Source organism: Gorilla gorilla, chromosome 3 (assembly GCF_029281585.2).
Source record: "Gorilla gorilla gorilla isolate KB3781 chromosome 3, NHGRI_mGorGor1-v2.1_pri, whole genome shotgun sequence".
Classification (NCBI taxonomy): Eukaryota; Metazoa; Chordata; class Mammalia; order Primates; family Hominidae; genus Gorilla; species Gorilla gorilla.
Window position 1 is genome coordinate 34,484,026 of NC_073227.2, and position 23,080 is coordinate 34,507,105.

A 23,080-nucleotide genomic window follows, 5' to 3' on the forward strand; every position below is an offset into this window, starting at 1 on the left:
TAGTCAGACAGCCTGGTTTAGTCTATCATTTATAAAGCTGAAAAACTTGAAGTTGAAACCAGATGCAAGAAAATTATAATTTATCAAAGAAAAAAAGAAAAAGAAAAAAGAAAATTACAATTTATCTATTTTTAAAAAACAATTCATTTTGTCCTAAAATCTCTGCCAGTTGTTTAATGAGCAGCAGCTTCTAAAATAAACAAAGAATATGAGAAAAAAAAAAACAAAAAAAAACCCACCATCCAGAATTGATTAGTAGGAAAAAGTCCCAGGAGAGCTTTCTAATGTTGCCTTAATTTTTTTTTAAATGCTATTATACTGTTCATCTCCGTTAACTTTTCGTTTTTGAAAGGGAGGTACTATTTTAAAATTCAGGGTTTTGTCTCTAATTTTAAAATGACAATTAGCACAATCACTGATACAAACGTTTCTTCTGATTTCCATGAAACGGATTAATGTTTTAATTCACCTGAAACACCAACTGAATGCCGTAGGCCATTTTGAAAATATTCACTAATCCTTGAAAATAGCATGCTTTCCCTCATATTTTTTTTCAAACACTAATCCTTGGGAAAAAAAAATACCTTCTCTCATTTTCTATTCAATGTTTGCTATTGTTGTAACCTAAGTAGGACCTCTTTGAACAAATGCAAAATTAAGTTTAACTCACAATTGAGTCTCACATCCTGTGGTCTTGGAATTTTAAAATTTCATTCAAAACACACATTATAAACAAAGTCTCCCAAATGACCATCTAGAGAGGAATGTGGCAAAAATCCAGAAACTATTGTAATATTTGGAACTAGCATAGCACAAATAATCAGTGTGTTTTTTTGAAGAGGAGATTATGGGTTGCAGTTTTACAAACTCCACGGGGGATTTGCACGAGATGGGCAAAGTTAAATTAGTTGTGTGCCTCCCAGAGAACCTAAACTCTTTACAGTAAGTGAAGAGGAAGAAGTATTAAAAGGATCTTTTTAAAACCTAGTATTTGTTCATTATAGCCATAATTGGAGCAAACATTCTGGCTTACAAATTCCTATAAACTCAAGATCAAAGCAGTGTGCTTGACAAGCCTGTTCTTTAGCACATTAGTTTGGTATTATTAACAGTGGAGACTGATTCAGGGCGGGTTGTTGCGGGGATGTGGAAAGGACAAAGGCCAATGCCAAAACTTACGTCATCAAGCCAGGAAAATCCAAATTTTAGAGGCAGGAAGACCAGAGGAGTTATCAACGTACAAAATAATATTCTGAAAAAGTGCTTTTGAATGAAGAAGTAAACCTGTGAAATCAATTTAAGAACTAAAACCAACCATTGAAGGCACATTTAAAATTTACGCTTCAAAGAAAAAAGGTAGGTCAGAGAAAGCTGAATTCGTACCTCCGAAAATGCAGGCTTTCCTGGGGAAGCAACTTGTTTCTCTCCGATTCCAAAAGAATGAAATAAAAGAACTCCAAAAAAAGGAATGTAGCAAGGACATACTTTCTACCTCAAAAAAATAAAGGAGTTGGGGTCAGGGCAGAGCCAACTAAGAAGATGGAAACCAATCACATTTCAAAATGATTCTTACTTTCTTAGGAAAGTTTAATATGATGATATCCTATGCGTTTCTCATTTTATCCCTCAGTTAATTTTAATGGTTTACAAATTCATCAACTTTTCTAAATCTGTTTAGAAGAACACCCCTATCTAGAAGATTCACCCAGATTTCATGCTTATTTTTAATATCAGTATTAACACATCATGTAGATCTGTAGCCACTGATATGGTAGCTAATATTTTTCTGCCCTTAAGTAATTGAGTGTAAGTAGATTTCACCACCTCTGTAATGTTTCAGTTTCAGTTTTCATACACCATTCTGAGAAATTTTGTGAACTAATATAGCATTTTAGGCTGTTTTCCTCTTAATCATCGTAAAAATGCATCATGTGGGAGAAACAAAGGAAAAAGATTTTCTGCATATAAATTGTATTAAGTTTATAATACACAAATAGGAATTGCTTTATCCTGGCAAATAACGAGCAGATTTTAAGAAAAGATAGTTAAGACTGTGTGTGTTTTTTTTTTTTTTTTTTTTTTTTTTGAGACAGTTTCGCTCGTGTTGCTTAGGCTGGAGTGAAATGGCGAGATCCTGGCTCACTGCAACCTCTGCCTCCCGGGTTCAAGCGATTCTCCTGCCTCAGCCTTCCAAGTAGCTGGGATTACAGATGCCTGCCACCACGCCCGACTAATTTTTTTTTTTTTTTCGTATTTTTAGTAGAGACGGAGTTTCACCATGTTGGCAAAGCTGGTCTCCTCACCTTAGGTGATCCACCCGCCTCGGCCTCCCAAAGTGTTGGGATTACAGGCGTGAGCCACCGCGCCTGGCCCAGTTGTTGTTTTCAACACAAAACTCTTAATGAAGAAGCAAGGTTTTTGGAGGAGTGGAAATGGCATGAAACTGTTGGTTAACAGATATAAATTAAAAGATTCTTGACTTGGAAGCAGAAAGATGGCATCACATCTTATCTGCCCACTTCTGACCAGAGTGTCCTTGGCCATATCACTTGAATTTTGGGAGCCTTGTTTCTTCCTGCTTTAAAATAGGGATAAAAACATCCACCTTGCGGAGCTGGAGGTGTGTGTATGGGCAGGGGTGGGGGTGGGTGGTGTTGATGATAAATGTTAATAGTTGGCAGGAGGCTTTGCCCTTTTATAACTGGCATTCAGAATTTGAATGCTCATCACTTTTCTTTTCCAATCTAGACTTTAACTAAAGGAAGGAAGAAATATCCAAGTCTATACTCCTGAAAGACCTTCGTATCTACATAGTGCTAGAGCCTAAACAGCAAACTTAAAATTGTAAATGTTGTTGTATTGTTTGAAACCTTCCTTCATGAAATGCAGACTTAAAGCACTCTGGGCAGCTTAAGAAGGTGGAATGTACTACTAAGCAAAAGGAATTTACTATTCAGAGGGCGGTTGACCTGAATAGAAGTCCGCCTCCCTCCCTCTCTAGCACTGATCACTCCTGTTTAATTTTCTGGCATAACCTTTATCATTATTTAAAATGTCTGACTTGTTTACTCTTTTATTATCTGTGTCTCTATACTCGAATACTTGAATGCAAGTCCCCTAAGGGCCTTGACCTGTCTCTCCAGTGCTTAGTAACAGCCCCTGGCTCATAGAGGGTGTTCAGGAAATACTTCTTTTTGAATCAACGGATGACAGATGAAGATTTAATAAGATGAAAGTGGGATAGGATAAATAAAGCCATTAGAGCTTGAGTCATATAAGTATTAAATATTTGATAGAGTAGAGGCTTTAAAGAAACAAATGAACTACCTGATGGCAAATTTAGAAGATTACACTGACACACTCTTCATCTGACCTGTGGTTCTAGACAGAATTCTTCACAGTTAATTTCTTAAGAAAGTTACAGATGAACACCCTAAAACATCCAAACAGGGAGGGGACTGCTGATCCAATGACTACTTTGTGCCAGGCATTTTGCAATGTATGTTACGTGTGTTACTTACTATTAACTACAAATGGATGAGGTGAGTATTTTTATTCTCGGTTTGCAAATGATCCCAGAAGTTAAGGAACATACCCAAGGATTCCCAGTTGTTGTGAACTAAGATCTGACTCATCCTCCTGCACCACGTGGCCTCTGTTTAAATTCCTTTAATAACTGTTCTGGGTCCAAATAAAAAACAGGGATAGCCGGGCGTGGTGGCTCACGCCTGTAATCCCAGCACTTTGGGAGGCTGAGGTGGGCGGATCACGAGGTCAGGAGATCGAGACCATCTTGGCTAACACGGTGAAACCCCATCTCTACTAAAAATACAAAAAATTAGCCGGGCGTGGTGGGGGGCGCCTGTAGTCCCAGCTACTCGGGAGGCTGAGGCAGGAGAATGGCGTGAATCTGGGAGGCGGAGCTTGCAGTGAGCCAAAATGGCGCCACTGCACTCCAGCCTGGGTGACAGAGGGAGACTATGTCTCACAAAAAAAAAAAAGAAAAAAATTTAAATTTTTTTTTACATGCATGCAGTAAATACATGCAGTATTGCCCATTTTTAAAATAATAGAAATTTTCAATAAAAAGCAGTTTTGCAATTTGTCACATTTTTAGAGGCAATTTGGGCTAATCCCTGGAAGTAGGCATGATATAGGCTGAAGCTAAATATGAAGCCTAAGGATAATTTCTATTTATTTATTTATTTGAGACCATGTCTCACTCTGTTGCCCAGGCTGGAGTGCAGTGGCCCAATCTTGGCTCACTGCAACCTCCACTTCCTGGGTTCAAGTGATTCTCCTGCTGCAGCCTCCCGAGTAGCTGGGATTATAGGTGCACGCCACCACGCCCAGCTATTTTTTTGTATTTTAGTAGAGATGGGGTTTCGCCATGTTGGCCAGGCTGGTCTCGAACTCCTGACCTCAAATGATCTACCTGCCTCGGCCTCCCAAAGTGCTGAGATTACAGGCATGAGCCACTGAGCCCAGCCAGGATAATTTTTAAAAATAAGTATAAAAGGACAAAATTTGCACAGATTGTTAGAAGAGTATAACAACAAGGGGAAAGTCTGATGACACACTTCCTGATGGAACCTTAGCCATTGGAGCTGTCAAGGAGTTACCTCAATCTTGGGTCTCAGCACAAGGCTAAGTCAGAAGAGGAACTTCTCTGAATTGTAGGGTATCTTCAGCTCCATTAAGATAGAGCCTTAAATTGGCTGAACTTTAGAGCTGGAAGGAACCTTTAAGGTATTCTTTTCTATTTCTTCATACTTTCTTCTACATTTGAAAACAAGGAATTGCTATTTCCAACTCCATTCTTTCCCCTCTCCCCAGTCCCGTTTCTCCAGCTCTCTGGAATGGCCTACAAGTAATATACTAGATCTTAGGTCCTCCAGGTAACATTAGCATGCTTATTACCCTTCAAGTCTCCCCAGCATTGGGGTCCTAATTCACAATGGTAATAAGGGAGGAAGTGACCCAGCAGGCCTAGCATAGGGCTGGTTATAGAGAAATGTCAGAGGAGTATCCAGCATTCGCATTCTAGCAATGTCCGTAACTGTGAGTATGAGCTAAGGAAAGTTTCTTCATTTTTCTGGGCCACAGCTTCCTTAGCTATAAAAAGGGGAGTAGAAGTCCTGTTCAGGGGTGTGGAAGGATCAAATGAGATCATCTCCATTTGAAGTCTCTTGGATTAAGTTGGCGCTCAATGATTCCAGCTATTATTTTTATCTTAAACTAAGATCATTCTACATCTGAAAGGCTGAGGAATCTTATCCTTGTCAGAAACATAATCTGGCTGGGCGCAGTGGCCTACATCTGTAATCCCAGCACTTTGAGAGACCGAGGTAGGCAGATCACTTGAGGCCAGGGGTTTGAGACCAGACTGGCCAACGTAGTGATACCCCGTCTCTACTAACAATACAAAAGTTTCATGGGCGTGGTAATGCACGCCTGTAGTCTCAGCTACTCAGGAGGCTGAGGAAACAGAATGGCTTGAATCTGGGAGATGGAGGCTGCAGTGAGCTGAGATCGCACCACTGCACTCCAGCCTGGGTGACAGACTGCAACCCTGTCAATAAATAAATAAATAAATAAATAAATAATAAATATATATATATAATCCATATGAAATATATATATGTAATCCATATGAAATATATATATATAATCTTTATGAAATATATATGATAATCTCAGAGCTGAGTGCAGTGGCCTACATCTGTAATCCCAGGAGGTTGAGGCCAGAGGATATCTTGAGCCCAGGAGTTCAAGGCTGCAGTGAGCTGTGATTGTGCCACTGCACTCCAGTCTGAAAAAAAAAAAAAGAAAGAAAAAAAAGAATATAAAGAAACATAATCTTGAACTTACTATGAAGCTAGAAGGTAAGTCAACTAGCAAAGTAATGATTATTTGCTTATTTTCTATAGAGTTTATTTTATCATTTAGTTGCCCCCACTTGAACATTTATAGAAGTATATGACTTATTAATATGAAGTTTATAATCATACTAATTTGATTTTTAAAGCATCTAGGCTGGGCGTGGTGGCTCATGCCTGTAATTCCAGCACTTTGGGAGGCCAAGGCGGGAGGATTGCTTGAGCCCAGGAGTTGGAGACCAGCCTGGGCAACATAGTGAGACCCGTGTCTCTATTTTTTTAAATACTATATAAAAAGCAAAGCATGTAATTGAATAAAGTTAAATTAATTTTTTCTGCTCTCTCTCCTGTCTTTGCTTAACAGTTTCATTGAGATGCACTTCACATACCGTATAATTCACTCACCTAAAGTGCAAATTCAGTGGTTTATAGTATATTCAGAGTTGTGCAGCCACCAACACAATCAACTTTGAAGACTTTTATCACTCCAAATGAAGTCCTATATCCTTTCACAGTTATCCCCACATACACACTGCCTGGCCCTAGACAGCCATTAATCTGCTGTCTCTATAGATTTACCTTTTCTGGACATTCTAGAATCCCACAAGATCTTTCATGATTTGCTGCTTTCATTTAGCACGTTTTCAAGGTACATCCGTGTTGTAGTGTGTTTCATACTTTATGTCTTTTTATAAACTAATAGTATTCTATTTTCTAGATATATCACATTTTATATCTTCATCAGTTGATGGACATTTGCATTGCTTCCACTTTGGGGCTTCCATGAATAATGGTGCCATGAACATTTATGTTTTTGTATGGACATGTTTTTGGTTCTCTTAAGTTTACACCTAAGAGTAGAATTGTTGGGTCATAGAGTAACTCTATCGTTACCCTTTGAAGAACTGTTAGGTTGCTTTTTAAAATGGTTACATCATTTTACATTCTCACCATCGACGTATGAAGGTTTCAATTTTCCACATCCTTGTCAACATTTGTCGTTATCTGTCTTTTGGCTTATTGCCACACTAGCAGGTGAGAAATGGTATCTCACTGTGGTTTTAATTTGCTTTTTCCATGATGGCTAATGATACTGAATATTTTTTCATGTGTTCAATGGTCATTTGCACATCTTTGGAGAAATATGTATTCAGATCTTTTGCCCATTTTTAATTGAACGATTTGTCTTTTTATTATTCAGTTTTAAGAATTCTTTATATATTCTGGATACTAGACCCATTTCAGATATATTTGATTTACAAATATTTTCTCCCATTCTGTATTTTTTTTTTTTTTTACTTTCTTGATAGTGTCCTTTGAAGCACAAAAGTTTTAAATTTTGATGAAGTCCAATTTATCTATTTTTTAAATTTGTTGCTTGGGTTTTTGTGTCATATCTAAGAAATCATTGCTAATCCAAGGTTATGAAGATTTACCCCTATACTTTCTTCTATGAGTTTTATAGCTTTGGTTTTTAGATTTAGGGCTATGATCTAAGGTAATTTTTTAATATGTTGTGAATTACAGGCCCAATGTCATTCTTTTGCATGTAGATATTCAGTTGTCCCAGCATCGTTTGTTGCAAAGACTGTTCCTTTTCCCACTGACTTCTTTTGACACTAGTCAAAAATCAAATGACCTAAATGTGAGGGCTTATTTCTGGACTCTTAGTTCTATTCATTTGATCTGTAAGTCTGTCCTTATCCAGCACCACACAGTCTTGATTATTGTAGCTCTGTAGTAAGTTTGAAATGTGGAAATATCAGTCCTCCAACTCTGTTCTTCTTTTTCAAGATTGTTTGGGTATTCTGGGTTCCATAAAATTGTGGCTGTCCTTGTCAGTTTCTACAAAGTGGCCAACTGGGATTTTGATAGTGATTGCATTGAATCTGTGGAATAATTTGGTGAGTGTTGCCATCTTAATAATAATACCTTTTGATCCATAAACATGGGATGTTTTTCCATTTATTTAGTTCCTTTAACATTTCTTTCAACAATGTTTTGTAGATTTCAGAGCATAAAGCTTGCACTTCTTTTTAAAAATGTATTCCTAAGTACTTTATTTATTTAATTTGATACTCTGGATATTTGATACTCATGCTATTGGAAATGGGATTGTTTTCTTAGTTTCATTTTCAGATGGTTCATTGAAAATATATAGAATACAATTTTTTTATATTAATCTTGTATTCTCCAACTTGGCTGAATATATGTGTTAGTGGTACAGATAATAATTTTTTAGTGGAGTTCTTAGAATTTTTTTTTTTTTTTTTTTTTTCTGAGACTGAGTTTCACTCTTGTCACTCAGGCTGGAGTGCAATGGCATGATCTCAGCTCACTGCAACCTCCGCCTCCTGGGTTCAAGTGATTCACCTGCCTCAGCCTCCTGAGTAGCTGGGACTACAGGCATGTGCCACTGCCCTTGGCTAATTTTTTTAAAAATATTTTTAGTACAGATGGGGTTTCACCATTTTGGCTAGGCTGGTCTCGAACTCCTGAGCTCAGGTGATCCACCCACCTCAGCCTCCCAAAAGTGCTGGGATTACAGATGTGAGCCACTGCACCTGGGCGAGTTCTTAAAATTTTCTATGCATAAGATCATGTCAATATACAAGATCATGTCATCTGAAGATACAGACACTTTTACTTCCTTCTTTCCAATCTGATGTCTTTTACTTCATTATCTTGCCTAATTGTCCTGGCTAGAACCTTCAATACCATGTTGAATAGAATTGGTGAGAGTGGAAATTCTTGTTTCATTCTTATGATGTTGGCTGTGGGTTTCCTATGGATGACTTTTATCAGGTTGAGAAAATTCCGTTCCATTTCTAGTTTGTCGAGCGTTTGCCAGTATTTTATTGAGGATTTTGTGTCTATATTATAAGAGGTATTGGTCTGTAGTTTTCTTATCATTTCTTTGGAGAATTATTATTATTATTATTGTTATTATTATTATTATTTGAGACGAAGTCATTCTGATGCCCAGGCTGGAGTGCAATGGCGCGATCTCCACTCACTGCAACCTCCACCTCCCAGGTTCATGCCATTCTCCTGCCTCAGCCTCCCGAGTAGCAGGGACTACAGGTGTCCGCCACCATGCCCGGCCAATTTTTTGTATTTTTAGTAGAGGTGGGGTTTCATCCTGTTAGCCAGGATAGTCTCAATCTCCTAACCTCGTGATCCACCCGCTTCAGCCTCCCAAAGTGCTGGGATTACAGGCATGAGCCACTGTGCCCGGCTGAGAATTATTTTTTAATTAATAAATGTGTCAGAAAATTCAAATGGGTTAAAATTCAGTAGCCCCTGTCTTGGTCACCCATTTTCAGCCACTTGTTTGTTTCAGCCACTTGTTTCAGCCGGTTACTTGTTTGTAGGATTTTTTAAAAATTAAATATATTAACTATTTAAAATATATTTTAACATAAATCTTGTTGCATTTCTCATCATTTTATACTTTTGTAAATCATTTTTGTAACTTTAAATAGTTTATTAAAATTATAATTTGATACTCTGGTTACTTCACATAAAATATTCTCTATCAGTTTATAATAATAAAAATAATTTAAATTGTTATAGCCAAAAAAATAAAGAACTCACTAACAATCATAAATCCCACTTCTAGGAGTATGACTTGTGTAAATCATACCCTCTGAGGCACATCTGTAAAAACAGGAATAAAATTACCGACTGTCAGCATTGTCCTGAGGACTGACTGAGATGATTGATGTCTGTGAGAGGGCTTGAGACAGTGCAGACTCATAGTTACCGTCACTGTGGAAATTATACATCACAGCATCCCTTTAACTAGAAAGCTGTTGCATGTTAGACAGGCATACAACCTTTTGAAAACCCTCTATTGCATAAAACTAAATACTTCTGTATGTGCTCTGTTTTTCAGAAGTTATTTTTCAGTTCTTAAATTATCTTTTTTTCTTTTGCCTAGATTCTGTGTTTCATTGCTTATTTCGGAAAGTTGGAAAGTATCATGCAAATACAGATATAGCTATGCTATTTAAAAATAAAATACTCGGTGTTTGCTGGTGAAGGAAAATATGATGCTACGTAGGTAAAACTGCTGATGAAAATCAGATTTGCATTTCATAAGAACATTTCTGGAGAACTTTAGGCTTGAGAAAAGTAGGAGCCAAATGCTTCTCCCAGACGATAGTTTATAACTCTTACTGAAGTCAAAAGTTATTCTGAGGGTAAAATTTAGGCCACATGTTTGGAAAGCTGGAAGAAAAAAAACAAACCATGCATCAATGTCTAAATTTTTCCAAAGTACTTAGATGAAAAATTATTTGTAGTTAAGATCTTGAGAAATGTTTTTATCCATTAGTGAAATATTAATAATACCTTAATATAATTTATTAACCATCCTTCCACAGGATGCTAATCATGACAGAATTTAGTCATGAAAACAATAATTTAAGTAGCAAAAGCACAGGATAATACGAGTTATAATATCTAACATGGAGTCTTGAAGATTCCTTTAAATAGAGTTTCTCTAGGCCTGGCGCGGTGGCTCACGCCTGTAATCCTAGCAGTGTGGGAGGCCTGGGCAGGCGGATCATGAGGTCAGGAGATGGAGACCATCCTGGCTAACATGGTGAAACCCCGTCTCTACTAAAAATACAAAAAATTAGCCGGGCGTGGTGGCGGGCGCCTGTAGTCCCAGCTACTCGGGAGGCTGAGGCGGGAGAGTGGCGTGAACCTGGGAGGCGGAGCTTGCAGTGAGCCGAGATCGCGCCACTGCCCTCCGGCCTGGGTGACAGAGCAAGACTCCATCTCAAAAAAAGAAATAGAGTTTCTCTAATGCATTTTACAAATGAAATACATCATTATTAGATTGAGATAAAACTTTTCAGACAGACCTATTGTATAAAACAAAGTATGTACTTAATATTTATTAATAGAATGATTAGAAATTACCTTAGAGACTTTTTTCTTGCAGTAATTTCACAATTTGCTTTTTAAAAATTCCCACATGTTGAGGTAATGACAACATTTTAAAAAATTAATTAGAATAAAAATTGTTAACCTAATTACAGCAGCAACTGTTGAAAGAGACAATGTACAACTTTGCTTTTGATGTTCAAAGGGATTATTAGTCAGCTGTCTTTCACAAAGCTAGGTACTTAACAAGATGTGAATTGTTTGATATACTACTATTTGTCAGTGCTTAAATAAACAGGTTCCAAAGTGGATCTTCTTAGTCCTTGGTGTGGTCTGGACAAGGGTGCTAGCCACAAAAGTTATATCTACAAGTTGATGCTTATCATTACACTATCTCTGACACCAAGCAATACAGATGCAAAGAGTGAAACCTTTCTGGTAGGCTTTCTTTGAAAAAGTGATAAAGGCCATCTGTGTTCAAGGTTAATAATAACATAGGCCAGAGAAGAAAATAAAGGGATCTTTTTTTCTGTTCTATTGATTTCCTGTGTAACCACAGTCAAATTTTTAAAAACAAATATGCCAACCAAAATTAAATACCATTATTTTATTTAGGATTCTTTCAATTTATTATCCACATAATTATCTAATTTTTTTTTTTTTTTTTTTTTTTGAGACAGAGTCTTGTGCTGTCACCCAGGCTGGAGTGCAGTGGCACGATCATGGCTCACTTGCAGCCTTGGCCTCCTGGGCTTAGCCTCTCAAGTAGCTGGGACTACAGGCACATGCCACTACTCCCGGCTAATTTTTGTGTTTTTTGTAGATATGGGGTTGTCCTATGTTGCCCAGGCTAGTCTCAAACTCCTGGGCATAAGCGATACTCCTGCCTTGGCCTCCCAAAGAGCTGGGATTACAGGCCTGAGCCACCGTGTCCTGTGCCACCGTGTCCTGCAATTATCTAATTTGATTCATGCAACAAATCTCTAAGGCAGTATTATTAGTCCATCTAACAGATAACAAAACTGAACATGGGTATGGGTAAAATAATTTCCTAAGAAATTTATTGAGTGCCTACTATGTACCCAGTTATTTTACGTAATACCTCAATTAATTATCAAAGCAACCCTATGCAATAGGTTTCATATTCCCCTTTTGCAGGTGAGGAAAAATAAACTTGCTCAAAGTTGGGCATTTGGTTTGTGGTAGAAGTACTAGTGGTGAAGCTAGTTCAATGTTCTTTCATTCATATCACAGCTGCTTTTTTAAAACTATGGATGTTTAACATTGGCTTATTACAGAACCCAAAACCACTGCAATATATGATGCATGACAAACGGGCAAAGTTTAGGAAATAAAAATTTAAGTATATTCCCTTATAAATAGATAACTAGAATTTTATTATTCTTATGGCGTTGTCATCTCTTGTGTAGGTAGTATTAACTGGCTTTAACTTGTTCATGTTATAAAAAGAACAAAATCTATCAATCACACATGGAAACGTTTTCCTCCAATTACATTAGCTACAAAAACTTCTGACAAATTATTAGATTTGTACACATTCTTTTCACCAAATGTGCATTTGATTCCATTCACGTTCCACATCACTAGAGTAAATGGCCCATTCATTTTCTTGCTTTACCTTCTTGAACTGCTGCACATATTAACAAGCTAAGCAAAACTTAACCCAGGCCTGCAAAAAACTCAAATTGCCAGGGCCAAAAAATCCTGTGAAAAATTAAACACAATTGGACAGAAAATGGTGAATATTTATTTTTGTTTCTCAAGTTTTCCTGAAGCTGTGATTCATTTTCAGTGTTCTATTTCTTTTAATCCTGGAGTTCGAGCTTATTTTCTATACAGAATTGCAGAGTCTGATGGAATCCTTCTTGGCACTCTTTCAATTTCCTATACATTTTATTAACCTTGATGAACACGTGGTAGAAAATGACAGGGATAATGTTATGAATATAATAGAACCATAAAGATGAACAAAAAAAAAACATGAGTTAAACATTTGTAGAGTGAGTGGCTCCTAGTTTCTAACATGGGCTATCAGCAGGGCTGTCTTAGGCCCAGAGCCCCTGCACAATCTGATAACAAGAAACCTTGCTTAGTATCCTCAGAAGCTCCTATCAGCTATCTACAGTGGGTTTCCCAAACATTTTGTACATCTGATCGCCTTGGAAATTAAATAACAAAAATAATATTGTCATTTCTGAGTGGGATATGAGAAAAAAATGAATTAACACCAATCAAGATAAAATTATGACTGTATTTGCCTGTTTTAACTTTTTTTTTTTTTTTTTTTGAGACAGAGAGTCTTGCTCTGTCACCCAGGCTGGAGCGCAATGGCACGATCTTGGCTCACTGCAACCTCCGCCTCCCGGGCTCAAGTGAGTCTCCTGCCTCAGCCTCCCGAGTAGCTGGGATTACAGGCGCCTGCCAACGCACCCGGCTAATTTTTATATTTTTAGTAGAGACAGGGTTTCCCCATGTTGGCCAGGCTGGTCTTGAACTCCTGACCTCACGTGATCCGCCCGCCTCTGCGTCCCCAAGTGCTGGGATTACAGGCATGAGCCACTGTGCCCAACCGATGTTGATTTTTGAAGTACAGCCATTTTGACATGCTTTGCAAGAATTTTGATGAGATGAATGCAAGTTATGGACTCGTTGAGTAATGATAAAAACTAATATTACTATAACGATTGTGTTATAGCACTGTTCTACGTACTTGAAACAGTAATACTTTGAATTCTGATGATCCTATGAATTAGAAGCTACAATCTCCATTTTATAGGTGAAGAAACTGAGGCACTGACAAGTTAAAAAACTTGTCTAAGATCACACAGCTAGCAATGTTGAAATGCATCACTGTGGGGCCAGGCGTGGTGGCTCATGCCTGTAATCCTAGCACTTTGGGAGGTCGAGGTGGAAGGATCACTTGAGGTCAGGAGTTGGAAACCAGCCTGGCTAACATGATCAATTCCTATCTCTACTAAAAATACAAAAAAATTAGCCAGGCATGGTGGCAGGCACCTGTAATCCCAGCTACTTGGGAGGCTGAGGCAGGAGAATTGCTTGAACCCAGGAGGTGGAGGTTGCAGTGAGCCGAGATTGCGACACTGCACCCCAGCCTGGGTGAGAGAGAGAGACTCGGTCTCAAAAAAAAAAAAAGTGTCACTGTGTTTAAACCACCACAGCAAACTGTAATGTCTGCCTCTCATGAGCCACTAGCTGCTTCACATGCCTTTGTATACACACCTAGGAACTCCCAAACTCATCCCTTTTACTATTTAAATATTTCATTTATTGATTTTTAAAAAAGAAACTATGCGCCATTACTCCCTTTAGTGAGAAAGTCCCAGAGAAAGGTTATACTCAAGTTCTATATCAAAGAATGATTCTCCCTGCATGCGGTGACTCATACCTATAATACTAGCATTTTGGGAGGCCAAGGTGAGAGGATCTCTTGAGCCCAGGAGTTCAAAGCTGCAATGAACTTTGATTGCACTACCGCACTCCAGCCTGAGCAACAGAGCAAGATCCTGTCTTAAAAAAAAAAATTCTTAAAGCTCAGTTCATGGACAATTTGCATCAGAATCTCTGAGCACCCTGTTATAAGTACCTGCTATAAATGCTTCAGTCCAGATTTACTCATTTAGCGTCTTAGGGAGTGGAACTCAGGCCCTTAATTGATTTTGATGCCCACTAAGTTCTGAGGACCACAGCTCTACCAGGGCCTTATTTTTTTATTTTTTTTTGAGACAGAGTCTCGCTCTGTCACCCAGGCTGCAGTGCAGTGGCACGATCTCGGCTCACTGCAAGCTCTGCCTCCCAGGTTCACGCCATTCTCCTGCCTCAGCCTCCTGAGTAGCTAGGACTGCAGGCACCCGCCACCACGCCTGGCTAATTTCTTGTATTTTTAGTAGAGACGGGGTTTCACTGTGTTAGCCAAGATGGTCTCGATCTCCTGACCTCGTGATCCGCCTGCCTCGGCCTCCCAAAGTGCTGGGATTACAGGCGTGAGCCACCATGCCCGGCCACCAGGGCCTTCTTATGACCCTGTTTAGAATGCCTTTCCCTATTCTATGTACATCAACCCCCCACCTGGAGTTCCCCTGAATAGCAGATGCTCTTTCACACCTCAGAGCCTGAATGTGCTGTTTCCTGTGCTTGTCATGCTTCCTCCTATTCTTGTCTTCTGAACTCCCACTGCAGTAAGTCAGCTACCAAGTCATCTCTGCAAGGACTGGGCCCATGAGGCAAGAATTAGGTCTTCCTTCATTGTACCCTCAAGCTGTTACACTCTTTTATCTCTTTCCTATCATAGAATTCCACTGCAACTGGTCTGTGTATTCTTTTAGACAGGGAGTCCTTAGAGGCTGGGTTCTTTGTGCTGTCTATTTTTGTAAAATATCAAGATGATGCCTGACCTGCAGTGGTAGGTAATCTAAACATGCTGTTTGAATGAACCACGAGGCAGGTCTGCTGTTTTAATTCTACTAAGATGATAGGTCACATACGTAACTTTTTCTGTGTGTGTATGACAGATGACAGGTTCTCTCTCTTGTCTCGCCCAGGCTGGAGTGCAGTGGTGCAATCACAGCTCATTGCAGCCTCAACTTCAGGGTCTCAAGTGATCCTCCCACCTCAGCCTCTTGAGTAGCTGGGATTACAGGCATATGCCACCATGCCCAGCTAATTTTTGTATTTTTGTTGAGACAGAGTCTCACTATATTGTCCAGGCTGGTCTTGAACTCCTGGGTTCAAGTGATCTGCCTGTCTTAGCCTCCCAAAGTGCTGGAATTACAAGCATGAGCCACCAAGCCAGAACCATAACTTCTATTAGAAAATAATTCTATGCCTGGTGCAGTGGCTCATGCCTGTACTCCTAGCACTTTGGGAGGCCGAGGTGGGCGGATCACCTGAGGTTGGGAGTTTGAGATCAACCTGACCAAAAGGGAGAAACCCCATCTCTACTAAAAATACAACGAAAAGGCCAGGTGTGGTGGCTCACACCTGTAATCCCAGCACTTTGGGAGACTGAGGCAGGCGGATCATGAGGTCAGGAGATCGAGACCATTCTGGTTAACACAGTGAAACCCCGTCTCTACCAAAAAAAATAGAAAAAGTTAGCCAGGTGTGGTGGCGGGCGCCTGTAGTCCCAGCTACTCAGGAGGCTGAGGCAGGAGAACGGCGTGAACCCAGGAGACGGAACTTGCAGTGAGCCAAGATCATGCCACTGCATTCCAGCCTGGGTGACAGAGTGAAACTCCGTCTCTTAAAAAAAAAAAAAAAAAAAAAAATTAGCAGGGCATGGTGGCGTGTACCTGTAATCCCAGCTACTCGGGAGGTTGAGGTAGAAGAATTGCTTGAACCTGGGAGGCGGAGGTTGTGGTGAGACAAGATTGCACCAATGCACTCCAGCCTGGGCATCAAGAGCAAAACTTTGTCCCAAAAAAAAAAAATAAATAAATAAAATAATTCTACTAAAGTAGAAGGAAACAATTTTATTTGGTAAATTTTTGTCTTCTTGCACATTTATTCCATTTCTTTCTTTTCCCTCCTTTTTATATTTATAGGAAATATATATACATAGTACAAAATTCAAAGGATCCAAGATAGTAGACTGTGAGGAAAGCCACTCTCTCACCTATATCATCCAACTGTAGAGTCCCTTATAAGAAGGCAGTCATTCTTACCATTTCTAGTGTGTCCTTCCAGAGACATTTTAGACACATATATGCAAACAAGTATATATATATCACTGTTTTGCAGTTTTTTAAACTTTGTGATCTTTCTGCAAAAGTACATAAAAAGCAGCCTCTGCTTATTAATAAATATACTCTTTCATTCTATGTATAATTTAAAGAAAAAGACATCTCTTGATGTTTGTTACCAGTATTTTTTTTTTTCACCATCAGTGATGCTGCAAAATATAGGTAATTTTACATGTGTGGGCATATTCATAGGATAAACTTCTAGAAATGGAATTGTAGGATGAACAGGTAGTGACAAATTTTGCCAAATGGTTTCTGATATGCTTTGGATCTGTGTCTCCGCCCAAATCTTAGGTCAAATTGTAACTCCCAGTGTTGGAGGTGGGGCCTGGTGGGAGGTGACTGGATCATGGGGGTGGATTTTCTTCTTGGTGCTGTTCTTCTGACAGTGAGTGAGTTCTCGTGAGATCTGGTCATTTAAAAGTATGTGGCACCTCCCTTCCCCGCCTTGGTCCTGCTGCTCCCATCTAAGTCGCCTGCTCCTGCTTTGCTGTCTGCCATGAGTAAAAGCTCCCTGAAGCCTCCCCAGAAGCAGATGCTGTCATGCTTCCTGTACAGTCTGCGGAACCGTGAGCCAATGAAACCTCTTTTCTTTATTACCCAGTCTTAGGTATTTCTTTATAGCAGTGCAAGAACAGACTAATACAGTTTCCATAGATATTATATCCATTTTCACTCCCACTAGCAGCTCATGAAGATATCTATGCCAGGTGTGGTGGCTCACGCCTGTAATCTCAACACTTTGGGAGGCTGAGGCGGGCAGACCATGAGATCAGGAGTTTGAGAACATCCTGGCCAACATGGTGAAACCCCATCTCTACTAAAAATACAAAAATTAGCCGGGTGTGGTAGTGGGCACTTGTAATCCCAGCTACTCAGGAGGCTGAGGCAGGAGAACTGCTTGAACCCAGGAGGGGGAGGTTGCAGAGCACTGAGATCATGCCACTGCACACCAGTCTGGGTGACAGAGCTAGTCTCTGTCTCAAAAAAAAAAAAAAAAAAAAAAAAAAAAATATATATATATATGTATATACTGGGGAACCCACCCCCAATTTCAATGTAATGAAATTTCAATGTAAGTTCTTTCTATTTTCCCTAAGTGTTGGCTGGTCTGAGAAATAAAGAGAAAGAGTACAAAGAGAGGAATTTTACAACTGGGCCGCCGGGGGTGACATCACATATCGGTAGGTCTGTGATGCCCACCTGAGCCGCAAAACCAGCAAGTTTTTATTAAGGATTTCAAAAAGGGAGGGGGTGTACGAACAGGGAGTAGTTCACAAAGATCACATACTTCAAAGGGCAAAAAGGAGAACAAAGATCACATGCTTCTGAGGAAACAGGGCAAGGACAAAAGCAAAGATCACAAGTCAAAGGGCAAAATTAGAATTACTGATGAGGGTTTATGTTCAGCTGTGCACATATTCTCTTGATAAACATCTTAAACAACAGAAAACAGGGTTCTAGAGCAGAGAACCGGTCTGACCTCAAATTTACCAGGGCAGGATTTTTTCCCCACCCTAATAAGCCTGAGGGTACTGCAGGGGACTAGGGCATATTTGAGTCCTTATTTCAACCACATAAGACAGACACTCCCAGAGCAGCCGTTTATAGACCTCCCCCCAGGAATGCAATTCTTTTCCCAGAGTATTAATTATCAATATTCCTTGCTAGGAAAAAAATTTAGTAATATCTCTCCTACTTGCACATCCATTTATAGGCTCTCTGCAAGAAGAAAAATATGGCTCTTTTTGCCCGACCCCGCAGGCAGTCAGACCTTATGGTTGTCTTCCCTTGTTCCCTAAAATCGTTGTTATTCCATTCTTTTTCAAGGTGCACTGATTTCATATTGTTCAAACACACGTTTTACAATCAATTTGTACAACAGTGGTCCTGAGGTGACGTACATCCTCAGCTTACGAAGATAACAGGATTAAGAGATTAAAGTAAGACAGGCATAAGAAATTATAAGAGAATTATTAGGGAAGTGATAAATGTCCATGAAATCTTCACAATTTATGTTCCTCTGCAGTGGCTCCAACCAGTCTCTCTGTTCAGGGTCCCTGACTTCCCACAACATATATATATATATATATATATATATACACATTCATATATATATATATATACACATTCATATATATATACACATTCATATATATATATATACACATATTCATATATTTTATATATATATATATATATATACACATATCCGGCTAGTGGTGTTTTTGTTGTTTTTTTCCTGAAGTTCTAAAATGGAGAGTAAAGGAAACTCTTAAAGTTAAGTGCAGCCTCATCTACTGGTCTAACCCAGAAGACTTTTTTTTTTTTTGCAAAAAACCAACACAGGTGGTTGCTCCATATGCCTTTTTCTCCTCCCTAGGCAGGCTAGTACTCACTGCTAGTCTAGTCCTAATATTGTTTTGAACCCTTGGAGGCTTAGTCTTCAGAATCATTTTTACTCTGCCCTAAAGTGGAAAACACCCCATTCATTCTACAAATACAATACACCAGGCATTGTTCCAGCAGCTAAAGCTTGAATAATGAACAAACTAGACAAAAGTCCTTGCCCTTATTAATATTACATTATAATGGAAGGAGGCAGATAGTAAACACAACACACAAGTATGATAAATGTTATGTTAGTTAATGATAGGTGCCATGGACAAAATCAAGCAGAAAGGGGGATAAGGAGTATGGGAGTCCCTCTTGGGAAGGGTGTCAGGGAAGGCCTCCCTGAGGAGGTGACATCAGGCAAAGACAAGAAAGGAGTGAGGGAATGAGCTATAAGGTATATGAGGGAAGAGCATTCCAGGTAGTGGAAAAAGCAAAGGCTTGGAGCTGAAAGTGTGCTTGGGGCATCCCAGGAACAGTAAGGAAGGCAACTGGTGAGAGCCCACAGAGAGAGAGGTAGAGGAGGAGGTGAAGGCAGATAGATCAGGGGGGTTTGGCAGTAGGCAACATTGTCTAAGTCCTCATAGTGAAATGGGAAAGTCATGGAGGAGTTCTAGAGGGCCACTGAGAATGCTCTATTAGCACAGACTGAGGGAAGGCAAGAACGGAAGAAGGGAGGACCAGTTAGGGAACTTCCTTAAACCAGGTGGGAAATAAGATGGGTTAGACTAGGCTAGTAGCCAAAGAGGTGTGACAGTATTTGGAATGTGAGTATATTCTGAAGGTGGAGCCAGTAGGATTTTCCGTCCAATTGTATCTTGGGTGTGAGAAAGGAGGCAAGGACTCCAAGGTTCTTGACATAAGTGGAAGAATGGAGTTGTCCTTTCCTGAGATGGGGGAGGGCTGCAGATGGAGCATGTTTTAGGGCAAAAAGGGGGAGCTGTCATTCCCTTTGTGGTTACCATGGCTTCCCAAAGTCGCTGGGGCTCTCAGAAGGCCATGATTCCAAATTAGATCAGTGATCTGGACTAGGCCATGACTGAAATACCTTCTTGGGATGACAGCTCCAAGGAATATGTGCTTCAAGGGCTTTATCCTCCTCCTGAGCTATCCTGTTCCAAGCCAGACTTGCACTGAGATATTGCACCAAATGGTTTTAAGTCTGTTTTTTTCTGTGTATATAATCAAAAGAATAGGCAAACACACACACACACACCCCTAAAACCTTGAAAACAACTTAAAAACCTGGGTTTCCTCCTATCAGAGAACTCACTGTCCTCCAAATACCAAAATTCAATTCAACTCTACATTTGCGGGGCTGTGACGTAAGCAGGAAGACACTGGTTCCTAGATAATGCCAGGCTAAGGCTGGTATAGAAACCACATCAGGGCCAATCTGAAACGTGGCTAATTGAAGAATTTACGTAATCAGGAACTCATTGGACGAATGATCCAAAAGGAAGGGCTGCATTTAAAACAGTAGTCACTATAGCACCTGCCGCAGCAATACGTAAAATGGAATATTGCAATACAAATACGGAAAGGTGACGGAAAGCAAAAAAGCCATATTAGTGGGAGGAAAAAACAGAACAGAAACTGATTTGTAAGATTACTTCAAAAGGCTAAGAAGAGACTGACAAGAAATTTTAAAAATCGTGTCCTTAAACGGGAGCAAGAATCTATACAAGGCAACAAGGCGAGAGCGCAGAGCTGTTTGTTTGTTTATTTATTTATTTATTTTTCTACCCAGCTCACAGGGCCAGCGGGTAGATTAGAAAGAAAACAACCAATTGCTGCCAGGCGCGGTGGTTCAGGCGTGTAATCCCAGCACTTTGGGAGGCCGAGGCGGGCGGATCACGAGGTCAGGAGATCGAGACCATCCTGACTAACACGGTAAAACTCCGTCTACTAAAAAATAGAAAAAATTAGCCGGGCGTGGTGGCGGGCGCCTGTAGTTCCAGCTACTCAGGAGGCTGCGGCAGGAGAATGGCGTGAATCCAGGAGGCGGAGCTTGCAGTGAGCCGAAATCGCGCCACTGCACTCTAGCCTAGGCGACAGAGCGAGACTCCGTCTCAAAAAAAAAAAAAAAAGGAAAACAACCAATTGCTAAAGTAGAGTAGCTAAGGAATCAGAACTTGTTTCAAAGTAAGCGAAGTGGTGGCCAGACTAGGTGACTCAAGGCATGACTCAAACCCGACTCTGGGGGCTGTCTGTCAGCTCCCGGAGGCGGGGGGCGCGGCGTCTAACACGTTTTAGGAAAGTACCAGGCTTGTGGAAGGCGACAGGAAACCTCCCCGGGAGATCGGCCTGGGGCTCCTCCTGCCCTAGAGCCTGACCTCTCACTCTCCTTACCGGCAGCGACTTCCAACCTCCTGGCTTCCCCTTCCTCCCTTCGAGGCTCCCCACCCCTCGTCTTCCATCCAGCGTCACAGGGCGTGTGCGTGTTGTGTGAGAGACGCGGGTCTCCTCCCCCGCCGCCCTCCGCCCCGTGCTCCCAGCCACGCGCCTTCCCGCCCCGCCTCCGCGGCAAGCCGCTCCCTTCCCACCCCGCCCGCGCCCGCCGCCCGCCTCCCGGGCACGCGCTGCACGAACGGCGCCCGGAGCTGCTCTAGGCAAACACCTGTCCTGCCTTGGCTCCGCGAGATTTGGGGCGAAAGCTTAGGCAACAGGGGGCACGTTCTCGCGAGGTTTAGGAAATTTCCCACGGCCGTGTTGTGTCTGAGCCGAGTAGTGGAAGGCGGTGGGAAGGAGGTGTAGCGTGAGACTGGACTGCCCGCATTAGGTACATGCGCAGTGCCGCTCGCGCGGGCCGCGCCAATCCTGCAGCGCCTTCAACAGGTTTCGGGCGGCGAATTCCAGTTCTCCGGGTTTTGGGGCTCCCTGCGGGAGGCAGTGCTGGATCTGGGAATCTCTAGGAAAGGAAAGGGCAAAGGAGGGGAAAGATGGGGGGCTGCAGGTAGGAGGAGGGGGCGGGGTTCGGGCCCTTCACCCTGCTGTTCCATGCCCAGTGGGGCCAGGTTTGCCCGGGGGCTTCCGGGATCAGGCCGCCTGAAGCGCGATTCGGGCAGCCAGCAGCGTCCTCGGCTGTGCCAGGCCCTCAGGTGGCCCGGTTCCCTGTGCAGTAGTGGTCTCAACACACACCTGGGCTCACACACGGTGGTGGCTGCGATGGGGTCTTAGAGAGGCCATGCAGCACGCGAGCGGCAAGAGCTTTGATCGGGTCCTCTGGCCAGACTCGGAGGTGGGAGAATGTGGCTCTCAATTCCAAGGCAGTTTTCCCTTCTGGAAAGAACTACTCCGCGCTCTGGCGTGTGTCTGCGAGGTGGCCATTAGGGGTGTCTTTGCTAGAGGCCTTGGCTTGACCTCATTTCACACCCAAGGAGAACGCTAAGGCGAGAGAGCTCAACTGCAGAAGTTTTCCGCTTGAGGAGCTCTGGAAGGGCCTCCTCATTAGCATGGGGGGGTGTAACGAATGAAGACAGTCCCCGACGTGTCACTTGCCCGAACCCCAGACATCTCTGACGCTCCTGCACCAAACGCCGAGATTAGCATAAAGGAGGCGCCCAGGGAACGTTTGAATGAATGAAAACAGCTGGGAACCCAGAGTGAGCGGGAAGCCGCTTGGAAAACACCCATTGAGGAGGTGTTTCATCTAGGCCTGTGAAACGCAGCCCATTTTCCCAGGACCCCTCCTCCCTTCTCCTCGGCCCCGCCTCCTGACCCCTCCATTCCTCGTCCCCGTAGTAATCCCCTCCAGTTTTCCTCAGTCTCCACGTACGTCCCTCAAGGCGCGTCCCAAAACCCGGATAACCGGAGCGCTCCCTATGGACCACACGGAGGGCTCGCCCGCGGAGGATCCGCCTGCGCATGCTCCATCGCCTGGGTAGGTTTCCAGGGAAGGCAGCGAGCAGGATCCCCTACTCTGCGGGCGGCGCGAGGCGTCTGGCTCTTCGCGGCGGCGGCGAGGGGAAAGGGAGCGCGGGGGCTGGGTGGAATCGAGGAGTGAGGAAAAAGGGAAGGGGCGGGGGAGAGGGACCAGGGAAGGCGTCGGGGGGAATCTCGCGAGGGTTGGAGTTTTGGCGAGAGTTTGTGGAAGATGGCGCCTGTTGTGACAGGGTAAGTCTGAGGGAA

At 41.7% G+C, this 23,080-nt stretch overlaps 1 protein-coding gene and 1 long non-coding RNA gene across 5 annotated transcripts in view; one reads left to right on the plus strand and one right to left on the minus strand.

The window, feature by feature from the left end:
* RBPJ (recombination signal binding protein for immunoglobulin kappa J region) overlaps positions 1 to 23,080 on the plus strand; it is a 269,801-nt gene that overhangs the window by 133,149 nt on the left and 113,572 nt on the right. Inside the window, exon 1 of one of the 4 annotated variants that reach the window (XM_019025480.4) lies at positions 21,454 to 22,832. The exons of 1 other annotated variant lie outside the window; for it this stretch is intronic. In XM_019025480.4, the coding sequence (XP_018881025.1) occupies positions 22,774 to 22,832 (59 nt within the window). In that variant the 5' untranslated portion in view covers positions 21,454 to 22,773. Of the gene's footprint in view, positions 1 to 21,453; positions 23,066 to 23,080 lie in introns of those variants that run through there. 2 more of the 4 variants (XM_063705225.1, XM_004038505.5) reach the window with 2 other exon arrangements.
* LOC134758308 (uncharacterized) lies at positions 17,698 to 21,695 on the minus strand. The gene is made up of 2 exons (XR_010133357.1): positions 21,570 to 21,695; positions 17,698 to 20,857 (listed from the first exon to the last, which is right to left on the minus strand). It is a non-coding gene; the product is annotated as an uncharacterized lncRNA (long non-coding RNA).